General features: G+C 42.8%; 1 protein-coding gene across 3 annotated transcripts in view; it reads left to right on the top strand.

Moving 5' to 3' along the window:
* The window catches only part of ANO4 (anoctamin 4), a 221,227-nt gene that overhangs the window by 24,288 nt on the left and 173,100 nt on the right, over positions 1–23,839 (top strand). For all 3 annotated transcript variants that reach the window (XM_084639851.1, XM_084639850.1, XM_084639852.1), the window contains exon 2: positions 15,750–15,860. In XM_084639851.1, coding sequence (XP_084495977.1) covers positions 15,750–15,860 — 111 coding nt within the window. The remainder of the gene's footprint in view (positions 1–15,749; positions 15,861–23,839) is intronic.

Here is a 23,839-nt window from a genome sequence, read left to right as displayed (position 1 = left end):
AGCAGAGTTCCGAGGCAGGGACGCATTGAGCCCATAGTGTTTACAAGTATCTTAGCTTTATTCACATTAAAATAATTCATCATACATCAAATCTTAAGCAAAGTCTGTTGCAATACAAAAAAGAACCCTTAAAGTACTTTTATAAAATAATTAGTATAGTTATTACATTGAAGTTCTTGATCCAGCTGTACACCAAAAGCCAGTTGTGAAAGAGTTGTCATTCTTTATAAAAAGACAGAAACAATTTGGCTTTGGAATCTTGTTTTTCTATTGCAAAATGGTATGTTTATCTTTTCCTATTTAAAATGTAAATAACTTCTTGTATTCATTTGAATCACTTTTGAAATATTGTTAAAATTAACCTGGATTTTTTGTACTTTTTCATCAGTTGTTGATTCTCTGCCATTTCCCTTACAGACAGATGTTATTCAACCTATAGTCAGAGAGGATGTTGTGAACTGTAGTAATGTTCCCATAGAAACAAAGAACTTGATTTTCTACTCTGAACCATCATCGACTATAGCCTGTCTTACGCAGTGGTGTTGTAGCTGTGTTGGTCCCAGGCTATGAGAGAGGTGAATGGTCTCTTATTGGACCAACTTCTGTTGCGGGAAGGGATAAGCTTTTGAGGAAAGCTTGCCTCTCACCAACAGAAGTTGGGTCCAATAAGAGATATTACCTCACCCACCTTGTCTCTCATAGTCTGTAGGATAATTGCTAAAGCACTTACAGTCATCAAGTCCCTAAGTTGTAGTAATAATAATAGGTGGCAGTCTACCAGGTCAAATGCTTTCTAAAGGTCTAGAAACATCACCTCAATTTACAGTATTCATCCAGTTTCTATCTTAATGGAAATATATCATGCTTTAATGTAGTAAGGATAGAATCCTGTGGCTTAAATCTAAGATCTGTAAAGGCTTTTGTTCCAGTCTGTATCATTATATATTTATCAATGATATAAAAGTGTGGGAAGTGCTTTCTATAGAAAGACAGATTCCCTTGCTACACAGGGGAAAAAGCTTTCAAATTATGGAAAAGTACATAACTGTTAGCACCATTGCACAGTTGGGGAAACCCAGCTTGTCATTACAGTTGCTTGAAGTGATATTGAAAAACTTCAGAAACAAGGTGAGCCAAATTCTGAACTCTGTTGTTCCAGTGCTACTCCACAGAAGTCAATGGAGATTGAACTGAGCAGAATTTGGCCTGGCACTTTCTTTGTCTTAATCATGCAAACAAACAACCCCCACCCCAAAATAATAAAATGCTGGAAGGCCTGAAATGCATAAAAACAGGTAACTCTGTAAAAAAAAAAAAGGAACAGAATATGATAGCTATTGTTGCAGTAAATCGGTGTTTGGTTCCTCTCTGGAGAAGTGCACAGCATAGGAATCTTCATGGCTCCTTTCCTCTAGCTCCCAAGAGAAACTAACACCCAGCTACCATGAATAGCAAGCTGTGGTGGGCAGTCAGCTACCTCTGGAGAATGGTAAGAGGCCCCACAGGTATTCCATTCAGGTGACCTTGTGCTAGTGCTGGTCAGGAATAGCCCATCAAAAATATTGATTTTTGTCTATTTTTTTCCATCATGGAATTAGAAACAAAAACATTTTTGTTTAGAGTTGATTTGAATTGAAATGTTTAGTTTCAGATCGCTCTGATGTAAATCTCCATTGACCTGAGCTCTCATGCAGCAGCAACACCAGAGGGGCGATCTGCACTGCATCATGGGAGCTGTAGTTCAGCTGGGGAGCTCAGCATATACAGGGGAGAATGGGACTAGAGGGAGCCAGAGTTACTGCTCCCATGAGGCAGCTCAGCTGAATGCAGGTCAACGTCAAACTGATCCAAAAAGAAACATTTTTATGTTTCCAAATCAAATTTTTTCTAAAATATTTATTCCATGAAAAGTTTCATTATTTCAACTCAAAGGTCAAAACACTGGAATTTCACACAGGATGGACAGTCTTCTGCCTCCAGTTACGCCTCTTGGTTCCTGACTTTTGCCGTGTGTGGGGTGGGGTGGGGTGACAAACCCTTCCTCCTGGACCAGTGATACTCAGACCCTAGTGGTTCAGGAGCCATATATAAAGTTGATAACTTTATTGGTTATTAACATAGTAAAAGCACCCTGATTGGTTAATAATTTAGACTGAGTAATAATTAAATCAAACAATGTTTTAATGTCATGTGCTGCCAAGAGCCACAGGAGAAACATTAAAGAGCCACTTGTAGCTCGCAAGCCTCAGTCTGAGTATCACTGCCCTGGACAAATTAATCCTAAAGAAACTCCGCAGGAGAACTGTAGAATTTTCCTCCCATTTGTCTCTTCTTCTGGGTTTTCCCACACGAGGCCATGATCTGGGCAGGGTGACCAAGAGAAACTGAAATCTTATGACCAATTTAGAGCTGGTCTGTATGAAACCAAATGATCCCCACGTGCTTAAATTTGGGGCTTTATTAACTACAGTCCAACAAAATGCAAATTCTTGTATTTATAAGGGTTACTGTCCACACATATAATGTACTTCAATATGCTTTTTCCTGTAACTCTACTTTCAACAGTTCATTCTTTACTCCCTTTTTACTTACTTGAATGATACAGTACTAGCTATGTTGTCAACGGCTTTTACATGATGGAGCACGTTAGACTATGTTACACTACAGTTTTAACAAACACCTGCGTACATCTCCCCTTTCAAAGCAGCTGCAGAAGCAGCTGTGTTTTAACCAACCTATGCCTGCAGCAGCATTCTCTCACATTCTGCTTCTCCCCAAACATACTAAAGCTCCCCAGACACTGATTATGACAGACTGTCATCCACAGTCACGACTGCCAGCTCAGCAAAACGTTACACTGTCTGGCATCATGCAAACAAAATCAAAGTCATTTTAATCTATGGTTTCTGCTTTTGACACGATAGATGAGCCAATATGTTCTCCATCCAAGTTCATAAGGTGTGAATCATTAAAGCCAATCCACCAATTCAGACATTGGGAGGGTCTGTTTAGGATTAATTCCTTTCAAAAAAATATAATGGCAAAATGTAGGTAAATAAAGTTATTGACTTCATATCTGTACCACTCTTGCTAAAATATCTTGATTTTACACAGCACCTTTACAGTGTTAGTGATCTACCCAGCTGTATATAATAGGAACTCTTAGAAAGTTTTGCATCCACAGGGATTATTCACCCACTCCTGAAATCTGGTCACCTCTGGTGGAACATAACAACTAGTCTATGTCAGTAAAACTGTACAACAGGTTTCGGCCATTTTAGGAGGGGATGTAGAGAATAATTTCTCTAACTGAAACTACAAGCAGGCATTTTATTAGGCAAAATATAATTACCCATGTTGGGGTTTCCATTACTCTTGCTCAATGTTGTCCTACTAAAGAGACAGATGCCTCAAAGAGGACCATCTACCATGTAGCGTATCAATCATTCGCTAATCATAATCCATATCAGATTTGGAGTTCAACCATTACAAAATTACATGTTCAATGCCAAAGTGATAAAGAAAGTCAAACCACTGAACTGATAAAAGTCACTGGTCAGCTACCTCTATGGCAGAATTCTTTAAAGCAATAAACCTTTTCTCTACAGAAACCTCTTCGGAGGAAACATTTTCTTCATTTGGACTATTTCACTGCAATTTGGGGTGGAAAAGATTATAGTTAGAGAAAGCAGGATAGCTAATCTTCCTGTTGGAAACAATGATCAGAAGCCAAGTGGCAAAATTAAGACATATTGTTCTCGAAAACCTGGCTGGTCCAGTGAATTACAAAGATCAGTTCAGTTCTCCTGCATGCATTCAAAAATATTGAGATTTCAGAAATGTCAACACTCACTTTATGGTCCTGTTTATAAAAAATATTCTCTCTATTTCTAGGCCAGTTTGTGAAATGTGTGCATGTGTTTTTCTGCATGCATGGGCTCAGATGCTCACCTGCAAACCATAATATGCCTATATCCACACACATAAATCTAGAGGTGTGAACATCAGAATTTGTGTGCATACAAAAATGCACAAACTTTTGAAATTCTGGTCCAAACCTGATTATTAAGGTGGGCTTTTGAATTGTGTGACACATCTTCTAAATGTTACTTGTGATAAAAGCTTACATGATCTATACAATACGGCCCCGATCCAGCAAAGCACTTAAACAGATGCTTAATTTAAGAGAGTACTCCTGCTTACCAGTAGACACCTGTTTAGGTGCTTTGCTGGAGCTGGGCCTAAATGACACTTTGTTTTAACATACTGATCTAATATGTTTTCAGTTTATTTTATGAATACGTTAAAGGTTGAGCAAGATGGTTGTAAAATAAAATTTTAATTTAGAGCCAAACCTACATATTAAAATGAAAAATGTTTTAAATCTGATTATTAATTCAGGGTAGAAAAATAGTATATTCAGAACAAATAAATGGAAATACTGTCGTGCTTTTTGAGACATAGTCACAATGGTGAGAAATGCTGTGGCTGCATTTTAAGTGTTAATGTCAAGTTTGTGCTCAGTTACCTCACTTAAATTGAACTAGTGTCAAATTGAACTAAAAACAAATCTTACTTTTATCTTTTAAAACCTTAAAATTTAATTTCATATTTGCTCCACTTCTACTTTTTTGTATTTATGTTATTGTTGCAGAGAGAAGACCATTTTCCTACTAACAACCCAGGAAGTATCCCTTATAGTTTCCTGTAGGAGGATCAGACACTGTGGCAGTAATGAGGTAGCAGTTAACTGCTGAAACAAGGTAGAGATGCTAAAGTTAGGCTGGAGATGCTTCAAATAGGGAATGACCTGGGAAAATCTGAGCTAGTTTGGGGTACTGGAGACCAACATCTGTAGCCTGCCAATGATATCTGCCAGCCTGGGGGATTCTCTCTAAGGATATCTGGAGGCAGGGAAAAGATACTCAACAGCTGCCCAGAGAAGTCTGCCGTTGTAGCAGACTGGAAGCAGTACACATGGCCAACTAAAGAGATCTGCTTATTTGCGCCAGAAAAGAACAATGTGTCCTTCCATACATATCAGTTTACCTTAGAACTCCCCCAGACCAGGTGGGAGATGTGGTGTGTGGAGTTCTGTCAAACCAATTTCATTATTAACTCCCAAGCAATGTAAGCTTCCAGTGTCCACTTTCAGTTTCTTTATGCTCCTGGAAGAGAAGAATAAACACGTTTAATTTGGCCAGTAACTCAGCCATTCCTCCTCTCAAAAACATTCAGCAGCCCTCCCATGAAAGGGGCTAGGAGAGAGACTGCCAAGATTCAGCTTTTTCTTCTTCTTTTTTCTGCAGCATGAAGGATGTGGGAGAAGGAAGGCTTTCCATTGATTTCACCTGTAGTTAGCTCTTGGAAGGCTCGGGTGTTGGCCTATGTTGTGAATGTGAAATGAATACAACCTTACTGTTCAGTTCGTGCTGGTGAATGCAGGATTGTGGTTAACAATATATTAAATCATGGATGACTGAGAAAGGATGAGGCCTCCAATTTGGTGTGTATTACGGAAACCCAGCTGGATGATACTCAAGTATCAGGGGGTACTGGATGATACTGTTGATCTGGTTTTCATGTAGTCTAGCCAGGTATTAGGGCAGTGTGAACTGAAGGAAGATGAGTGAGGAAGTGAGGTGGCTGTGCTGTTTGCATACAGACTGAACTGCAGGGAGACTCCCGTACCAAAAATGGATCAAATACAGGGCATGATATCTTGGTCCCACTGAAAGAAATAGCAAAATTCCTGTTGACTTTAGTGAGGCTAGAATTTTTCTCAGGATTCCATCTAGTAGGCAAATCCTGACATGGAATTAAAATGGGGATATTTTGAGTGTATTGATTTCCCTGATGTGCTGAAAGTCCCTTCCTGAGCTCAGGAAGTTGCACACCATGGTGGTGATAGTGGTACTGTAGCTGATAATGCTTAATGACATTAACAAATTTGGATGATGAGTCTTCTGTGTCTACTCATGATTTTCATCCTGACTACGAGATTATGCTAAATGGTCGTTAGCGTAATGTTTGTGTTGGAATTAGAGGCTGGGCAACTGGAAATTTTGCTCAGGTTAGGGACTGACCATTGTTTTTGCATGTTCTGATTGGGAAACACCTTTTGTGGAGAGGCAAGGGAGCTGTTTTGATGGTCTACCTTTGCACTTTAACAGAACTGAGGGAAAATATTGGCCCTTGGATGTACCATTCTATTATTGTATGAGCCTTTGATCTCAACCATTGATAAAGTGGTGCTTAGGCAATCTCTTTGCTGGCTCCATCCTCAAAGATCACCTTGGTTTACAGATGACTTGGCAAAGAGAGAAGATAACTAGAGCAAAAATCATGGGATAATTTCTTTGCCTTTACTAAAGAATTTGCATAGCCCTGATTAGAGGATTTGTTGTGGCTAGTGGGTGCCTGGTCCAGCCGAGCTGTCTCCACTGGGAGGCTGATTTGTGTTCCTACTGCTGGGGGGAAACTGTGGTGCTTCATTTGAAACATGTGTTGTTAATGTGGAGTGAACTGTCTGCATCCATTAAGAAACCAAAGCTAGTGCAGAATGCAGTGGGCCATTTGTCAGAAGGATTGTCTCACTGAGGAGTAGGACACCAGTGCTCAGGCACAGCATCAGTTGCGTATTGGTTTTTGAGAAAGATTAAGGTGATTTAGACCTACAGCACCCTTAAATGGTTTCGAGATGGCCTGTTCAACAGGTTTCAGAGTAGCAGCCATGTTAGTCTGTATTCGCAAAAAGAAAAGGAGTACTTGTGGCACCTTAGAGACGAACCAATTTATTTGAGCATAAGCTTTCGTGAGCTACAGCTCACTTCATCTGATGCATAAAAGTGGAAAATGAAGTGAGGATGTCTTTATACACACAGACCATGAAAAAATGGGTGTTTATCACTTCAAAAGGTTTTCTCCCCCCACCCCACTTTCCTGCTGGTAATAGTTTATCTAAAGTGGTCACTCTCCTTACAATGTGTATGATAATGAAGGTGGGCCATTTTCAGCACAAATCCAGGGTTTAACAAGAACGTCTGAGGAACAGGGGGCGGGGAATGGGGTAGGAAAAAACAAGGGGAAATAGGTTACCTTGCATAATGACTTAGCCACTCCCAGTCTCTTTTCAAGCCTAAGTTAATTGTATCCAATTTGCAAATGAATTCCAATTCAGCAGTCTCTCGCTGGACTCTGGTTTTGAAGTTCTTCTCTTGTAATATCGCAACTTTCATGTCTGTAATCGCGTGACCAGAGAGATTGAAGTGTTCTCCGACTGGTTTATTAATGTTATAATTCTTGACGTCTGATTTGTGTCCATTTATTCTTTTACGTAGAGACTGTCTAGTTTGACCAATGTACATGGCAGAGGGGCATTGCTTGCACAGGATGGCATATATCACATTGGTAGATGTGCAGGTGAATGAGCCTCTGATAGTGTGGCTGATGTTATTAGGCCCTGTGATGGTGTCCCCTGAATGGATATGTGGACACAGTTGGCAACGGGCTTTGTTGCAAGGATAGGTTCCTGGGTTAGTGGTTCTGTTGTGTGGTATGTAGTTGCTGGTGAATATTTGCTTCAGGTTGGGGGGCTGTCTGTAGGCAAGGACTGGCCTGTCTCCCAAGATTTGTGAGAGTGATGGGTCGTCCTTCAGGATAGGTTGTAGATCCTTGATAATGCGTTGGAGAGGTTTTGGTTGGGGGCTGAAGGTGACGGCTAGTGGCGTTCTGTTATTTTCTTTGTTGGGCCTGTCCTGTAGTAGGTGACTTCTGGGTACTCTTCTGGCTCTGTCAATCTGTTTCTTCACTTCAGTAGGTGGGTATTGTAGTTGTAAGAATGCTTGATAGAGATCTTGTAGGTGTTTGTCTCTGTCTGAGGGGTTGGAGCAAATGCGGTTGTATCGTAGAGCTTGGCTGTAGACAATGGATCGTGTGGTGTGGTCTGTGTGGAAGCTGGAGGCATGTAGGTAGGAATAGCAGTCAGTAGGTTTCTGGTATAGGGTGGTGTTTATGTGACCATCGCTTATTAGCACCGTAGCGTCCAGGAAGTGGATCTCTTGTGTGGACTGGTCCAGGCTGAGGTTGATGGTGGGATGGAAATTGTTGAAATCATGGTGGAATTCCTCAAGGGCTTCTTTTCCATGGGTCCAGATGATGAAGATGTCATCAATATAGCGCAAGTAGAGTAGGGTTGTCAGGGGATGAGAGCTGAGGAAGCGTTGTTCTAAGTCAGTCATAAAAATGTTGGCATACTGTGGGGCCATGCGGGTACCCATAGCAGTGCCGCTGATTTGAAGGTATACATTGTCTCCAAATGTGAAATAGTTATGGGTGAGGACAAAGTCACAAAGTTCAGCCACCAGGTTAGCCGTGACATTATCGGGATAATGTTCCTGATGGCTTGTAGTCCATCTTTGTATGGAATGTTGGTGTAGAGGGCTTCTACATCCATAGCCCTGGTCTACACTAGGACTTTAGGTCGAATTTAGCAGCGTTAAATCAATGTAAACCTGCACCCGTCCACACAATGAAGCCCTTTATTTCGACTTAAAGGGCTCTTAAAATCGATTTCCTTACTCCACCCTTGACAAGTGGATTAGCGCTTAAATCGACCTTGCTGGCTCGAATTTGGGGTACTGTGGACACAATTCGATGGTATTGGCCTCCGGGAGCTATCCCAGAGTGCTCCATTGTGACCGCTCTGGACAGCACTCTCAACTCAGATGCACTGGCCAGGTAGACAGGAAAAGAACCACGAACTTTTAAATCTCATTTCCTGTTTGGCCAGCGTGGCAAGCTGCAGGTGACCATGCAGAGCTCATCAGCACAGGTGACCATGATGGAGTCCCAGAATCGCAAAAGAGCTCCAGCATGGACCGAACGGGAGGTACGGGATCTGATCGCTGTTTGGGGAGAGGAATCCGTGCTATCAGAACTCCGTTCCAGTTTTCGAAATGCCAAAACCTTTGTCAAAATCTCCCAGGGCATGAAGGACAGAGGCCATAACAGGGACCCGAAGCAGTGCCGCGTGAAACTGAAGGAGCTGAGGCAAGCCTACCAGAAAACCAGAGAGGCAAACGGCCGCTCCGGGTCAGAGCCCCAAACATGCCACTTCTATGATGAGCTGCATGCCATTTTAGGGGGTTCAGCCACCACTACCCCAGCCGTGTTGTTTGACTCCTTCAGTGGAGATGGAGGCAACACAGAAGCAGGTTTTGGGGACGAAGAAGATGATGATGATGATGAGGTTGTAGATAGCTCACAGCAAGCAAGCGGAGAAACCGGTTTTCCCGACAGCCAGGAACTGTTTCTCACCCTGGACCTGGAGCCAGTACGCCCCGAACCCACCCAAGGCTGCCTCCTGGACCCAGCAGGCGGAGAAGGGACCTCTGGTGAGTGTACCTTTTAAAATACTATACATGGTTTAAAAGCAAGCATGTGAAAGGATTACTTTGCCCTGGCATTCGCGGTTCTCCTAGATGTACTCCTAAAGCCTTTGCAAAAGGTTTCTGGGGAGGGCAGCCTTATTGCGTCCTTCATGGTAGGACACTTTACCACTCCAGGCCAGTAACACGTACTCGGGAATCATTGTAGAACAAAGCATTGCAGTGTATGGTTGCTGGCATTCAAATAGCATCCGTTCTTTATCTCTCTGTGTTATCCTCAGGAGAGTGAGATATAATTCATGGTCACCTGGTTGAAATAGAGTGCTTTTCTTCAGGGGACACTCAGAGGAGCCCATTCCTGCTGGGCTATTTGCCTGTGGCTAAACAGAAATGTTCCCCGCTGTTAGCCACAGGGAAGGGGGAAGGTTGAGGGGGTAGCCACGCGGTGGGGGGAGGCAAAATGTGACCTTGTAACGAAAGCACATGTGCTATGGATGTAATGTTAACAGCAAGGTTTACCCTGAAAGAGTGTAGCCACTGTTTTATAAAATGTGTCTTTTTAAATACCGCTGTCCCTTTTTTTTTCTCCACCAGCTGCATGTGTTTCAATGATCACAGGATCTTCTCCTTCCCAGAGGCTAGTGAAGCTTAGAAAGAAAAAAAAAACGCACTCGCGATGAAATGTTCTCCAAGCTCATGCTGTCCTCCCACACTGACAGAGCACAGACGAATGCGTGGAGGCAAATAATGTCAGAGTGCAGGAAAGCACAAAATGACCGGGAGGAGAGGTGGTGGGCTGAAGAGAGTAAGTGGCGGGCTGAAGAGAGGGATGAAGCTCAAATGTGGCAGCAGCGTGATGAGAGGAGGCAGGATTCAATGCTGAGGCTGCTGGAGGACCAAACCAGTATGCTCCAGTGTATGGTTGAGCTGCAGCAAAGGCAGCTGGAGCACAGACTGCCACTGCAGCCACTCTGAAACCAACCGCCCTCCTCCCCAAGTTCCATAGCCTCCACACCCAGATGCCCAAGAACGCGGTGGGGGGGCCTCCGGCCAACCAGCCACTCCACCGCAGAGGATTGCCCCAAAAAAAGAAGGCTGTCATTCAATAAATTTTAAAGTTGTAAACTTTTAAAGTGCTGTGCTTAAAGTGCTGTGTGGCATTTTCCTTCCCTCCTCCACCACCCCTCCTGGGCTACCTTGATAGTCATCCCCCTATTTGTGTGACGAATGAATAAAGAATGCATGAATGTGAAGCAACAATGACTTTATTGCCTCTGCAAGCGGTGATTGAAGGGAGGAGGGGTGGGTAGTTAGCTTACAGGGCAGTAGAGTGAACCAAGGGGCGGGGGGTTTCATCAAGGAGAAACAAACAGAACTTTCACACCATAGCCTGGCCAGTCATAAAACTGGTTTTCAAAGCTTCTCTGATGCGTACCGCGCCCTCCTGTGCTCTTCTAACCGCCCTGGTGTCTGGCTGCGCGTAACCAGCAGCCAGGCCATTTGCCTCAACCTCCCACCCCGCCATAAACGTCTCCCCCTTACTCTCACAGATATTGTGGAGCACACAGCAAGCAGTAATAACAGTGGGAATATTGGTTTCGCTGAGGTCTAAGCGAGTCAGTAAACTGCGCCAGCGCGCCTTTAAACGTCCAAATGCACATTCTACCACCATTCTGCACTTGCTCAGCCTGTAGCTGAACAGCTCCTGACTACTGTCCAGGCTGCCTGTGTACGGCTTCATGAGCCATGGCATTAAGGGGTAGGCTGGGTCCCCAAGGATAACTATAGGCATTTCAACATCCCCAACAGTTATTTTCTGGTCTGGGAATAAAGTCCCTTCTTGCAGCTTTTAAAACAGACCAGAGTTCCTGAAGATGCGAGCGTCATGTACCTTTCCCGGCCATCCCACGTTGATGTTGGTGAAACGTCCCTTGTGATCCACCAGAGCTTGCAGCACTATTGAAAAGTACCCCTTGCGGTTTATGTACTCGGCGGCTTGGTGCTCCGGTGCCAAGATAGGGATCTGGGTTCCGTCTATGGCCCCACCACAGTTAGGGAATCCAATTGCAGCAAAGCCATCCACTATGACCTGCACATTTCCCAGGGTCACTACCCTTGATATCAGCAGATCTTTGATTGCGTGGGCTACTTGCATCACAGCAGCCCCCACAGTAGATTTGCCCACTCCAAATTGATTCCCAACTGACCGGTAGCTGTCTGGCGTTGCAAGCTTCCACAGGGCTATCGCCACTCGCTTCTCAACTGTGAGAGCTGCTCTGATCTTGGTATTCATGCGCCTCAGGGCAGGGGAAAGCAAGTCACAAAGTTCCATGAAAGTGCCCTTACGCATGCGAAAGTTTCGCAGCCCCTGGGAATTGTCCCAGACCTGCAACACTATGCGGTCCCACCAGTCTGTGCTTGTTTCCCGAGCCCAGAATCGGCGTTCCACAGCATGAAGCTGCCCCATTAGCACCATGATGCATGCATTGGCAGGGCCCATGCTTTCAGAGAAATCTGTGTCCATGTCCTGATCACTCACATGACCGCGCTGACGTCGCCTCCTCGCCCGGTATCGCTTTGCCAGGTTCCGGTGCTGCATATACTGCTGGATAATGCGTGTGGTGTTTAATGTGCTCCTAATTGCCAAAGTGAGCTGAGCGGCCTCCATGCTTGCCTTGGTATGGCGTCCGCACAGAAAAAAGGCGCGGAACGATTGTCTGCCGTTGCTCTGACGGAGGGAGGGGCGACTGACGACACGGCTTACAGGGTTGGCTTCAGGGAGCTAAAATCAACAAAGGGGGTGTCTTTACATCAAGGAGTATTTCAGGCAGGACTTCACGGAGGGTTCCAATAAGAAATGGTGCACCTAAGTTATTGTTCTTATTGGAACAAGGAGGTTAGCCTGGCCTCTGATTGATACATGGCTAGATTTACCTCGCTGCACCTTCTCTGTGAGTGACTGCAGTGTGACCTAGAAGAATGAGTCCCCTAGACGGGGGAGGGGGGGAAGCAAATGAATACAGAACAAATCTGGTCTATTTCTTGTTTTGATCCATTCCATCTATCTTTTACATCTTTGGCTGGCAGCAGACGGTGCAGAAGGACTGCATGGCAGCCACATCTCATGGCTGCTCGGCAGAAGATGGTACAGTACGACTGCTAGCCATCCTCATCTCTTGCCTGCTCGGCAGAAGATGGTACAGTACGACTGCTAGCAATCCGTATCGCCTGCCTGCTCACCATAAGACGGTTCAATAGGACTGACTGCAGGACTAAAGAGAATGACCTGGTCAAGTCACTCTAAATTAAGTCCCTGCGCCCATGTCTGTCCAGGCGCTTCCAGCCGACGTGGCCAGGAGCACCTCGGACATGACGATGATGGCTACCAGTCATACTGTACCGTCTGCTGCCACAAGGCAAGGGGTTGCTGCTACTGTGTAGCAAAGCCGTACCGCGTCTGCCAGCACCCAGGAGACATAGGGTGACGGTTACCTGAGCGGGCTCCATGCTTGCCGTGGTATGGCGTCTGCACAGGTAACTCAGGAAAAAAGGCGCGAAACGATTGTCCTTGCTTTCACGGAGGGAGGGAGGGAATGGGGGCCTAACGATATGTACCCAGAACCACCCGCGACAATGTTTTAGCCCCATCAGGCACTGGGATCTCAACCCAGAATTCCAATGGGCAGCGGAGACTGCGGGAACTGTGGGATAGCTATCCACAGTGCAACACTCCGGAAGTCGACTCTAGCCTCGGTACTGTGGAAGCACTCCACCGAGTTAATGCACTTAATGCACTTAGAGCATTTTCTGTGGGGACACACACACTCGAATATATAAAACCGATTTCTAAAAAAACGACTTCTATAAATTCGACCTTATTCCGTAGTGTAGACATACCCATAGTGGCCAGGATGGTATTTTCAGGAAGATCACCGAAGGATTGTAGTTTCCTTAGGAAGTCAGTGGTGTCTCGAAGATAGCTGGGAGTGCTGGTAGCGTAGGGCCTTTTGAAACCTTTTGAAGTGATAAACACCCATTTTTTCATGGTCTGTGTGTATAAAAACATCCTCACTGCATTTTCCACTTTTATGCACCAGATGAAGTGAGCTGTAGCTCACGAAAGCTTATGCTCAAATAAATTGGTTAGTCTCTAAGGTGCCACAAGTACTCCTGTTCAACAGAGTGCCTCTCTCTCCCCATGTTAGGCTGCCATAGTTGTGATCAGCAGAAGTACTCCAGCTAGAACTCTCTTGGTTTTGAAGGGATAAGAGGCTGCTGACTTTGTGTTCTCTGTAAGGGTCCCTGGGCCTTGGAACTTACTTCTTTCTGCCCTTGTTGGGTGTGCTGCAGAGCTCATCTATTTTCTTGATCTTTTGGGAGTGACAATTGAGATGTGAGGAGGGTAGGTGTCTGAGGAAGATGGAGTATTTTAGATTTGTCGGTTAATTCTAGCTAAGGGATGAGGCTAGGCTACTGGTTTTGAGGATATTAACAAGGAATACATATTTAAAATTTGTCACACGTGAGGGTTTTTTACCTGTTACACCAACTGAAATAAATCAGGGACAAACAAACCACTTAAGTCAATCCTTATTTCTTTACTCCCCATCCCAGTTGTCTACAAATCTCAATCAGGGACTGCAATATCTTTCCCTGGCCTGTAGGTCATCCAATCTCCTTTCTGGGGCAGAGCTTAGTCCCTAGCCTTGTAGGCCACCTGCAGATTTCCCAAGGTTGCTATTATTTGAAATATCAGCTGTCTCACTTTAGAAACTCTTTGTTCTTGTCAATAAATGTTGTCTCCTGCTACCGCAATGACAGATTACCTTACAGACTCTACAAGGGAAACTGCCTCTGATGTCAGTAGTGGAGTCTTCTCTCTGGAACAAAGAAATAAACTGGGGCATATATGGAGGTAGTTTAAAAGTATAATCTTTTTCCTGTTGAATAAAAAGACCAAGTTAATTCACTTTGATTCTCATATTTCCAAAGAGTGAGGTAACAGAGTATGGCACTCTTTAAAATCGGGCTGGATAACTTGGTCAACAGGAATCATGTTTGTTGCTATGCAAACTAAAATAATGATGGGATAATTGAATCTCATGCTTCATGGGGAAAAAAAGACTGCTGCACAGGTCAGGATGGAATTTCTCCACCATTTTCAGAACCAGTGCACAATTGACTTGATGCATGGCAAAGTACAAGGGGAAGGAAATCATCATAATCAGAAGCATGACTAATTAGCACTGATGGAAGCAGGGGATTGGGCTTAATGGTCTGATGCAGTATTACAACCTATGTATTCCTAAATCCGATAAGTGATATTTTGCTGATCATTGTAATCCCATGGGATATGTGTTGTGCTTACTCAAGGAGTCACTTGTACTTATCACAAGTGCTGTAACTCTTTGTTGCTCTCCTTTGAAAATATGTTATATGTCCAATAGCCATGTCTCAAGTCTTAACCTGAGCTAAAATAGTCTGCAGACCAAAGCCTATATGCACAGTGCATCATCAAACCTCCAGAATAATTTTGCCTTCCTCTTGGAACACAGCTGTGTTAGTGTACATGGGAGGGTCAGTTTTTCCACTTGTCAAATTTGTACATGCAAAAGAGCATTTTGGCTTGCAAAATGGATACGTTATGTCTGTTACATGTGTAACTAGATTTGAAAAATTGACTGCTTGCCTGTGCCAGTCTATAAAGTGTTGCAGAATTATGAAATGCACTATAATTCACACCATGGCAGCCACAAAACATCAAGGTGTGAATTGTGCAAACCTCTTCAAAATGCACGGCAGTATTGCAGCACTTCAGGGGCTGGACTGCAACACCTTGACATGTAAGAGGTCTTGTGCTGTTATCTGAGTGATGTACTGTCCTTGCTCTTTCCTTGCTGATGTCTATCATAGGCTGTTTGCTGTCTTGAGACTTTATTTGGCTTGGTGGGTTTTTTTTTTATTTGCTTGTTTTATTTTTGCTTATTTATTGTAGTGGCATGGAGATGTCCATATGTCTCTCCCCTTTGTTTTAACATAGTGGAGTTTGTCTTGTGGTTGTTGTAGTGAGAGGAATCCACTGTACAGGATGGTGAAGGAATTCAGCAGTGATGTCAGTGGGTAGTTGACATAAGAGGATTTTGTTGATGCTCTGTGTTGTCTTAACTCAGTCGAGGAACAACCAATAGATTCTGGATTATCTAACAATACCTGTCTGGTCTGTAGGAAAATTGACTTGGGTGGGTGGGGGGGAAAAATTAGCTAGCTTTAGTTATTGTGAAAGCTGCCTCTCCGCAAAGCCCCTTGCTGGATTTTCTGCTGCACTGTCACAAACTCCATCAATCTCTTCGATTTCTTCAGAAGGAACAGAGGACTTGCAAAGTAACCAGTTGGAAACGCAAATTTCGATAAAGCCAGATGTCCAGAAGAGAGATGTGGACTTTTCAGAAATTCATAATGCAATACAAGAAAGTAAGTTACTACTTGATTCTAAAATCGGTTATATTGTACAAGAGCTGACTGAAATGAATCAAAATAGTATAATACTTGAAAGAATGGTTAAACTGGAGAACTGAATGATGTGAATAAATTGGAAACTTATGAGAGAGTTCAGTGGATAATTTAATTTCAACAGTAGTGAAAACTATTGTGGCCAAGAATCAAGACTCAGGGCCCAGTGTCCCTGTTGCTTTATTAACTCCCTTATCACCCTTATTCAAGGTTTTATTTTAAACTAGTTGTCTTCTCTGATTTTCTGTTGAGAAAAACAGCTCCTTAAATCTTCAAATGCTACAAGATATACAAGTATGTATTAAAAAACCCGTGTTCCTCTTTAGTTTCGTCAGAAATGCTAGGTATCATGCATCTGATCTTCCATTCAAGTGAGTGCAGCATAATTGCAGCAAGATGGTTAGTTGTTTGATTAAAATCAATATCTTCTTGCTTACCCTTTCTATGCTATAGATTTGTACTGAACTCTACGTGCTTTCTAAACTGAAGGAGCCTTTTCCATGAGGATCCTTGAATGTAGAACTTGCTTCCTATCCTCTTTGTCCATTGCAGCCCCAATATGTTGATTATCAAGACACACTGTAAACAGAATTTCTTTTTGTATGTGTGTTTGGGGAGGGGTGGGTAGAAGAATGCAGTGACTCGATGAAGGTGGTGGTTAATTTGCAGGATGACTTCTGTGGGAAGGATTAGAATGTGGGGGCCTGTCTGTCTTTTGATTGATTGTGTGTACAGTATCTTAATTTTTTGTACCAGTGCCTGGATTGAAGGCTCTCTTCAGTTATGAATATGAATAACTAAATAGCACAAAGCTGCAGTGTTTGTGTTGCAAACATTTCTGGGAAATGCTTAACCACTTTCTTCTACTGCTCCTGGTTTGTCAAATAAGTATTTTAAAAGTCACGACAGCTTTCTACTAATATTAGATTTTGCAAAACTTTTTTTTCTTAAAATAAATTGGATTTTGGGACTAGACATATTGATAGAGTCCCTTTCAAAGCATCATTTATTTTGAGGCTGCCTTTCCCCTGTTCCCTAGGTAATGTGTCACACAATAAGACTCTTTTATTAGGTTATGTGCTTATACTGGGCAATCCAAAGTGTCACTGAATAGTGTGTGCAGGTTGTCCAGAAAACCTATTAAAACATATTTAAAACTGCTGTAAAAGATCCCCACTTCCTAAAGAAAAGAGATGTTGGTTTGGTAGGGGGCTTTAATAACAAAATACTTGTAAATAATGACTGCACGTAACCTGCATTCAGTAGCTAGTCGTCACTAGCGTATGCCTAGTTCATCCATTCCAATAGTTTAAAGAAGAATGGACATGAGCATAAGATCTAAGTGTGAACTTTATTATAAATAGGAATTTAAGTGCTCATGCAGAAAGGGATCAGATTGACAGCCCTGGAGATTGAGGTCCTTTATTTATCTATAGAGCAGATGCAGCCACCATTGGCAATCAATGCTCCATGCACCTCACCACCTTGTCTTAATTCTCCTTTGGAGAGACCACATTTCATTTCAGAGCGAGAGTAGTTCATTCTCCAGGCCTACAATTCTTGGTGTGGCCACCTGCTTGCAGTGCAGTCCAATTTGCAAAGGTGGGCTACACATCTGAGGATTTTCTTGCTAACTGCAGTCAGGTGTGAATAGCAAATAATTAGGATATAGTCAGGGCCAAATTTACACCTTACGCACACCTAAGCACAGGATCTTCAGGGTTCATTTCCCTCCCCGCCCCTGCCTATAGCTGGCCTATGTGTTTTCCGTGAAAATGAAATGAAAAGAAAAATATTTTAAAAAATTAAATATTTATTCAATGCAATAACAAAAAACACATGTAATTAAAACAATCACGTGGGTAGCAGGTAGGTGCTACTTTACTTCACATGCATGTAGAATCATAGGATTTCATCTAGTCCAGTCCCCTGCACTCATGGCAGGACTAAGTATTATCATGTTTTTTCCTTGATTTCTGCTCAGTGAACATTCTAATGATATCCTCGCAATCCATACCTTTTAAAAGTTCTCCTACAACAGTTAGAAGAGTCCAGAGTTCTGACCCTCGGGAGCACCGGCTTCAGCCCTGTGGGGGGCGCTGGGGCTCAAAGCTTTAGCTATGAGGGGAGTGCTGGTTTCAGCCCCAGCACTTCCCCTGTAGCTAAAGCCCAGAGCCCCAATGAGCCCCACCCCTGCTGAAACCTGGAGTGGAGTGGGGAGCCCCAAGCCCTGGTGCTCTCCCCTCCCTCCCCCAGGCAAAAGCCTGGAACAGAGCCTTGGGGCTGAAGCCCTGAGCCCTGGTGCTCCCGAGGGTCAGAAGCCCTGACCCCACCCCTGCCTGGAGTCCTGACTCACCCCCATCCCCCAGTGGCTGAAGTCTAAACGTCTTATTCTAAGTTACAGACATTTCAGAAGAAAGAATGAAGAGTACTTGTGGCACCTTAGAGACTAACAAATTTATCTGAGCATAAGCTTTTGTGGGCTAAAGCCTGCTTCATCATTGCATGCAGTAGAAAATACAGTAGGAAGATATGTCAGAAGTGCTTCCCCAGACACTGTACAAAAACATACAACAAGTTGGTGGGAATGTGATAAGAGAAATTTGGCAAAGTCAATAAACGTGGTTTATAAGGAAGGAAACAAACAATATTAAAAACTGGAGTAATGGGGCTTTACAAAATAGAATACTCTTTACTGTGCAAGAAAATAGTCTCAATGGTTTAAAATTTCTTAGGCCTACTTAGCTACGGTGGGTGGAAATCAGGCTTGGTTTAAATCAATTAATTTATCATTAATTTCAGCGTGGTCATGATTTCATCCCCCGCACTCCCTTTGGCTTTGTGTCTGTTTATAAAGGTTTCTTAAGGCTTTGCTGCTGTTTATAAAAGTTACATCGTCCAATTAGAGAACGGAAACCATAACGTCTGAGAAACCTGTCCCATTGCACAGACCAAATACCAAAATCTGACTAGTGAAAACTCCTAAGCACTTCTGAATAGTTCACAGAAACATATGGGCCCAACGATATTTGTAAACAAAATATAGGAAATAATGGAGAAATTCATAACCTCATGACTGGATTGTGGGTGATTCATAAACATAAACAAGGGCCAAAAAAATCAGAAGGAGAAATTATTTGCAACTAGTAATTTTGCCAGTGCTGATACAGACACACCACGATAGTCAGGAAAAGTGCTTCTGATGTATCTGTGTTAAAGTGAGCATCAGCGTAGGTAATACAACAATTGCAGCTCTTTTGGCTTGGAAAGCTATTTGGGGAACTCTGCGTAAAGGCCCTGCAGGCTATTTGTGGCTTATGTATCAAAGGACTAAGATCCATGGGTTATGCTTTTAAAAATTAGCTCAAAAATCTATTTGTATCAAGTAGAACTGGTTTCAAAATAAGTATTTTCAGGAAAAAAAAGTGTGAAATGAAATTATTTGGAGGGAGGATTTTGAAAGTGTTTGACTTTTTTTTTCTAAAAAATCCAAAACAGATCAATTTTCTGTTTTTGATTAAAAATGGAAATTTTCAAAAGGAATGAAAATTATCTACAAAAACATTATCTACAAGGCCACTTTTGTTAGTGTCAAGATTGATAATACAGGTTAAAAGAGAATGAAAATCATGAAACACCATTCATTACCATGGTTCTCTTTAGTCCTGCAATATCTCATACAGGAAGATATCTGACTCTTAATTATTTCTGATTCTTAATATTTACTATTTGGTGTTTGTTGACGGGATCCCCAAGCATCACACCAGTGGGTACAGCTGTTCTTACAATAGATAAGATACAATAGGTAAGAACAGCCATACTGGGTCAGAGCAATCCTCCATCTAGCCCAGTATCCTGTCTTCCGACAATGGCCAATGCCAGGTTGTCATAAATATAAAGGGAAGGGTAAACCCCTTTGAAATCCCTCCTGGCCAGGGGAAAGCTCCTCTCACCTGTAAAGGGTTAAGAAGCTAAAGGTAACCTCGCTGGCACCTGACCAAAATGACCAATGAGGAGACAAGATACTTTCAAAAGCTGGGAGGAGGGAGAGAAACAAAGGGTCTGTGGGTCTGTCTGTATGCTGGTTTCTGCAGGGGATAGACCAGGAATGGAGTCTTAGAACTTTTAGTAAGTAATCTAGCTAGGTATGTGTTAGATTATGATTTCTTTAAATGGCTGAGAAAAGAATTGTGCTGAATAGAATAACTATTTCTGTCTATGTATCTTTTTTGTAACTTAAGGTTTTGCCTAGAGGGGTTCTCTATGTTTTTGAATCTAATTACCCTGTAAGATATCTACCATCCTGATTTTATAGGGGGGATTTCTTTATTTCTATTTACTTCTATTTTTATTAAAAGTCTTCTTGTAAGAAAACTGAATGCTTTTTCATTGTTCTCAGATCCAAGGGTTTGGGTCTGTGGTCACCTATGCAAATTGGTGAGGCTTTTTATCCAACATTTCCCAGGAAAGGGGGGGTGCAAGTGTTGGGAGGATTGTTCATTGTTCTTAAGATCCAAGGGTCTGGGTCTGTAGTCACCTAGGCAAATTGGTGAGGCTTTTTACCAAACCTTGTCCAGGAAGTGGGGTGCAAGGTTTTGGGAAGTATTTTGGGGGGAAAGACGCGTCCAAACAGCTCTTCCCCAGTAACCAAGTATTAGTTTGGTGGTGGTAGCGGCCAATCCAAGGACGACGGGTGGAATATTTTGTACCTTGGGGAAGTTTTGACCTAAGCTGGTAAAGATAAGCTTAGGGGGTTTTTCATGCAGGTCCCCACATCTGTACCCTAGAGTTCAGAGTGGGGGAGGAACCTTGACACAGGTGTATCAGAGGGAATGAGCAGAACAGGTAATCATCAAGTGATCCACCCCCGGTTGCCCATTCCCAGCTTCTGGCAAACAGAGACTAGAGACACCATCCCTGCCCATCCTGGCTAATAACCATTGATGGACCTATCCTCCATGAACTTATCTATTTTTTTTGAACACTGCTATAGTCTTGTCCTTCACAACATCCTCTGACAAAGAGTTCCACAGGTTGATTGTGCATTGTGTGAAGAAATACTTCCTTTTGTTTGTTTTAAACCGACTGTCTATTAATTTAACGTCATGATTTTATAGATATCTATTATATACCCCCTTAGTCATCTCTTTTCCAAGCTGAGAAGTCCCAGTTTTATTAATCTCTCCTCATATGGAAGCTGTTCCATACCCCTAATCATTTTGGTTGCCCTTTTCTGTACCTTTTCCAATTCCAGTATAAGATTACACGGGAAATCCTGACCATCCTCCTCCTCTGCCTGTGGATTCCTCTAGCCAGCACCTCAGAATCAGTGCCATAGCCTCTCTGACATAACTGAATCTGCTTCTCTCATATAATAATGGGCAGAAGCAGTGCATTACTTTAGGTCTCATCCATGCTTGGCTAACAGAAGCCTGGAAATGATGCTGGTGCCAGTGAGTTCTGGGATCCAGCATAAAGGATGATAGTTGTTTGACCCACTGCTCTCACAATTCCCTCAGACAATTTCTTTCTTCCCCTTTTTCTAGCTACTTCTGCTCAGGTCACTGGATCAGTCTTTTCCAGGCTTGCTGGGTCAATATTCGGTCCATATCCACTCTATCCTCCTGTATGTGTCCATTTACCATTTTCTAGGCCACCTGCTTGTTCTACACCTATGAATTCTAATCTCAAATGCCTCTTAAACAGGATTCCCATCATCCACCCTTTGTACATGCCCATATAATCTCAGACCCCTCTCTTGCACCTTCTCGCTGAAACTGCAGACCTTGGTCTTACTCCTGATGGCATCATCCCACATGAGGTCCAGCAATGTCAATCCTCTGACTGCCCTCAGACATCTTATTTCTATGGTTTCAAGATTTCTCAAGTGCCTCTCTTTGGTCACCCAGGACTCTGATCCATACAGAAGAGCTGGTCTTATCATAGTTTTGTATAGGTTTCCCTCAAGTAGTCTGGGCCTGTGTTTATCATAAATCAGTCCACTTATCTTGCACTAGACTTCCCCTGAATTCAGCAGCTTTGTTTGTAGTTCTCTATTGACTTTTCCTTTTGCCACTAACCAACTCCCACAAATCTCTGGTTCTGCACAAGTCACCCATATGACTTCAGTGTTTTCTTTATTAATTTTGGGGCCAACAGAAGTATGAATAGTAATGAACTAAGTTCTGATCCTTGGTGGAGACCAACCTTCACCTCAAAACACTTTGTTCCACCAAAGGACAGCTCCACTTTTGTCATGGAACCATCATACAAATCCTTAACCATCGGGACAAGGTCCTCCAGTACCCCATAGAATTGTAACAGCGGTATCTGCCCTCACCTAAGTACTTTGCCAGATTCTTTCTCCAATCAAGGAAAGCCCAGCCATGCCTGACATTTTCCTCCACCTTCTTTTCAACCAGCTGTCTGGGAATAAACATACCATCAAAAACCCCTTTTCCATTTCTAAAACCAAACTGCTCCTTTCCTAAAATGGCATTCACTATTTGACAAATGTGACGGTCTATGATTCTCTCTAACAGTTTCTTACAGCGGGACAGCAGCTTAATTCCTGAGGGCTTCAAACATTCATAGCCCCATACACTTTAAGGACAGAAGGGACCATTGCGATAGTCTAGCCTGACCTCCTGCACATCACAGGCCACAGAACCTCACCCACCCCCTCTTGTAATAGACCCATAACCTCCGGCTGCATTACTGAAGACCTCAGATCATGCTTTTAAAGAACTCAAATGTGAAATTGTGGAACTATTAACTATGATTTGTAACCTGTCCTTCAAATCAGCTACTGTACCCAGTGACTGGAAGATAGCTAATCTAACACCAATATTTAAGAAGAGCTCTAGAGGTGATCCTGACAATTACAGACTGGTAAGTCTAACGTCAGTACCGGGCATATTAGTTGAAACAATAGTAAAGAATAAAATTGTCAGACACATAGAAGAACATAAATTGTTGTGCAAAAGTCAACATGGTTTCTGTAAAGGGAGATTGTGTCTTACTCATCTATTAGAGTTCTTTGAGGGGGTCAACAAACATGTGAACAAGGGGGATCCAGTGGACATAGTGTACTTAGATTTCCAGAAAGCCTTTGACAAGGTCCCTCTCCAAAGGCTCTTATGTAAATTAAGTTGTCATGGGAAAAGAGGGAAGAGTCTTTCATGGATTGAGAACTGATTAAAAGACAGGGAACAAAGGGTAGGAATAAATAATAAATTTTCAGAATGGAGAGGGATAACTAGTGGTGTTCCCCAAGGGTCAGTCCTAGGACCAATCCTGTTCAACTTATTCATAAATAATCTGGAGAAAAGGGTAAACAGTGAGGTGGCAAAGTTTGCAGATGATACTAAACTGCTCAAGATAGTTAAGACCAAAGCAGACTGTAGAACTTCAAAAAGATCTCACAAAACTAAGTGATTGGGCAACAAAATGGCAAATGAAATTTAATGTGGATAAATGTAAAGTAACGCACATTGAAAAAATAACCCCAACTATACATACAATATGATGGGGGCTAATTTAGCTACAACTAATCAGGAGAAAGATCTTGGAGTCATCGTGGATAGTTCTCTGAAGACGTCCACGCAGTGTGCAGCGGCAGTCAAAAAAGCAAACAGGATGTTAGGAATCGTTAACAAAGGGATGGAGAATAAGACAGAGAATGTCTTATTGCCCTTATATAAATCCATGGTACTCCCACATCTTGAATACTGTGTACAGATGTGGTCCCCTCATCTCAAAAACGATATACTGGCCTTAGAAAAAGTTCAGAAAAGGGCAACTAAAATGATTAGGGGTTTGGAACGGGTCTCATATGAGAGAGATTAAAGAGGCTAGGACTTTTCAGCTTGAGAAGAAGAGACTGGGGGGATATGATAGAGGTATATAAAATCGTGAGTGGTGTGGAGAAAGTGAATAAG

The sequence above is a fragment of the Lepidochelys olivacea genome, assembly GCF_965140295.1.
Source record: "Lepidochelys olivacea isolate rLepOli2 genome assembly, chromosome: 1".
Taxonomy (NCBI): domain Eukaryota; kingdom Metazoa; phylum Chordata; order Testudines; family Cheloniidae; genus Lepidochelys; species Lepidochelys olivacea.
This window is presented reverse-complemented; position numbering and strand designations above follow the sequence as displayed.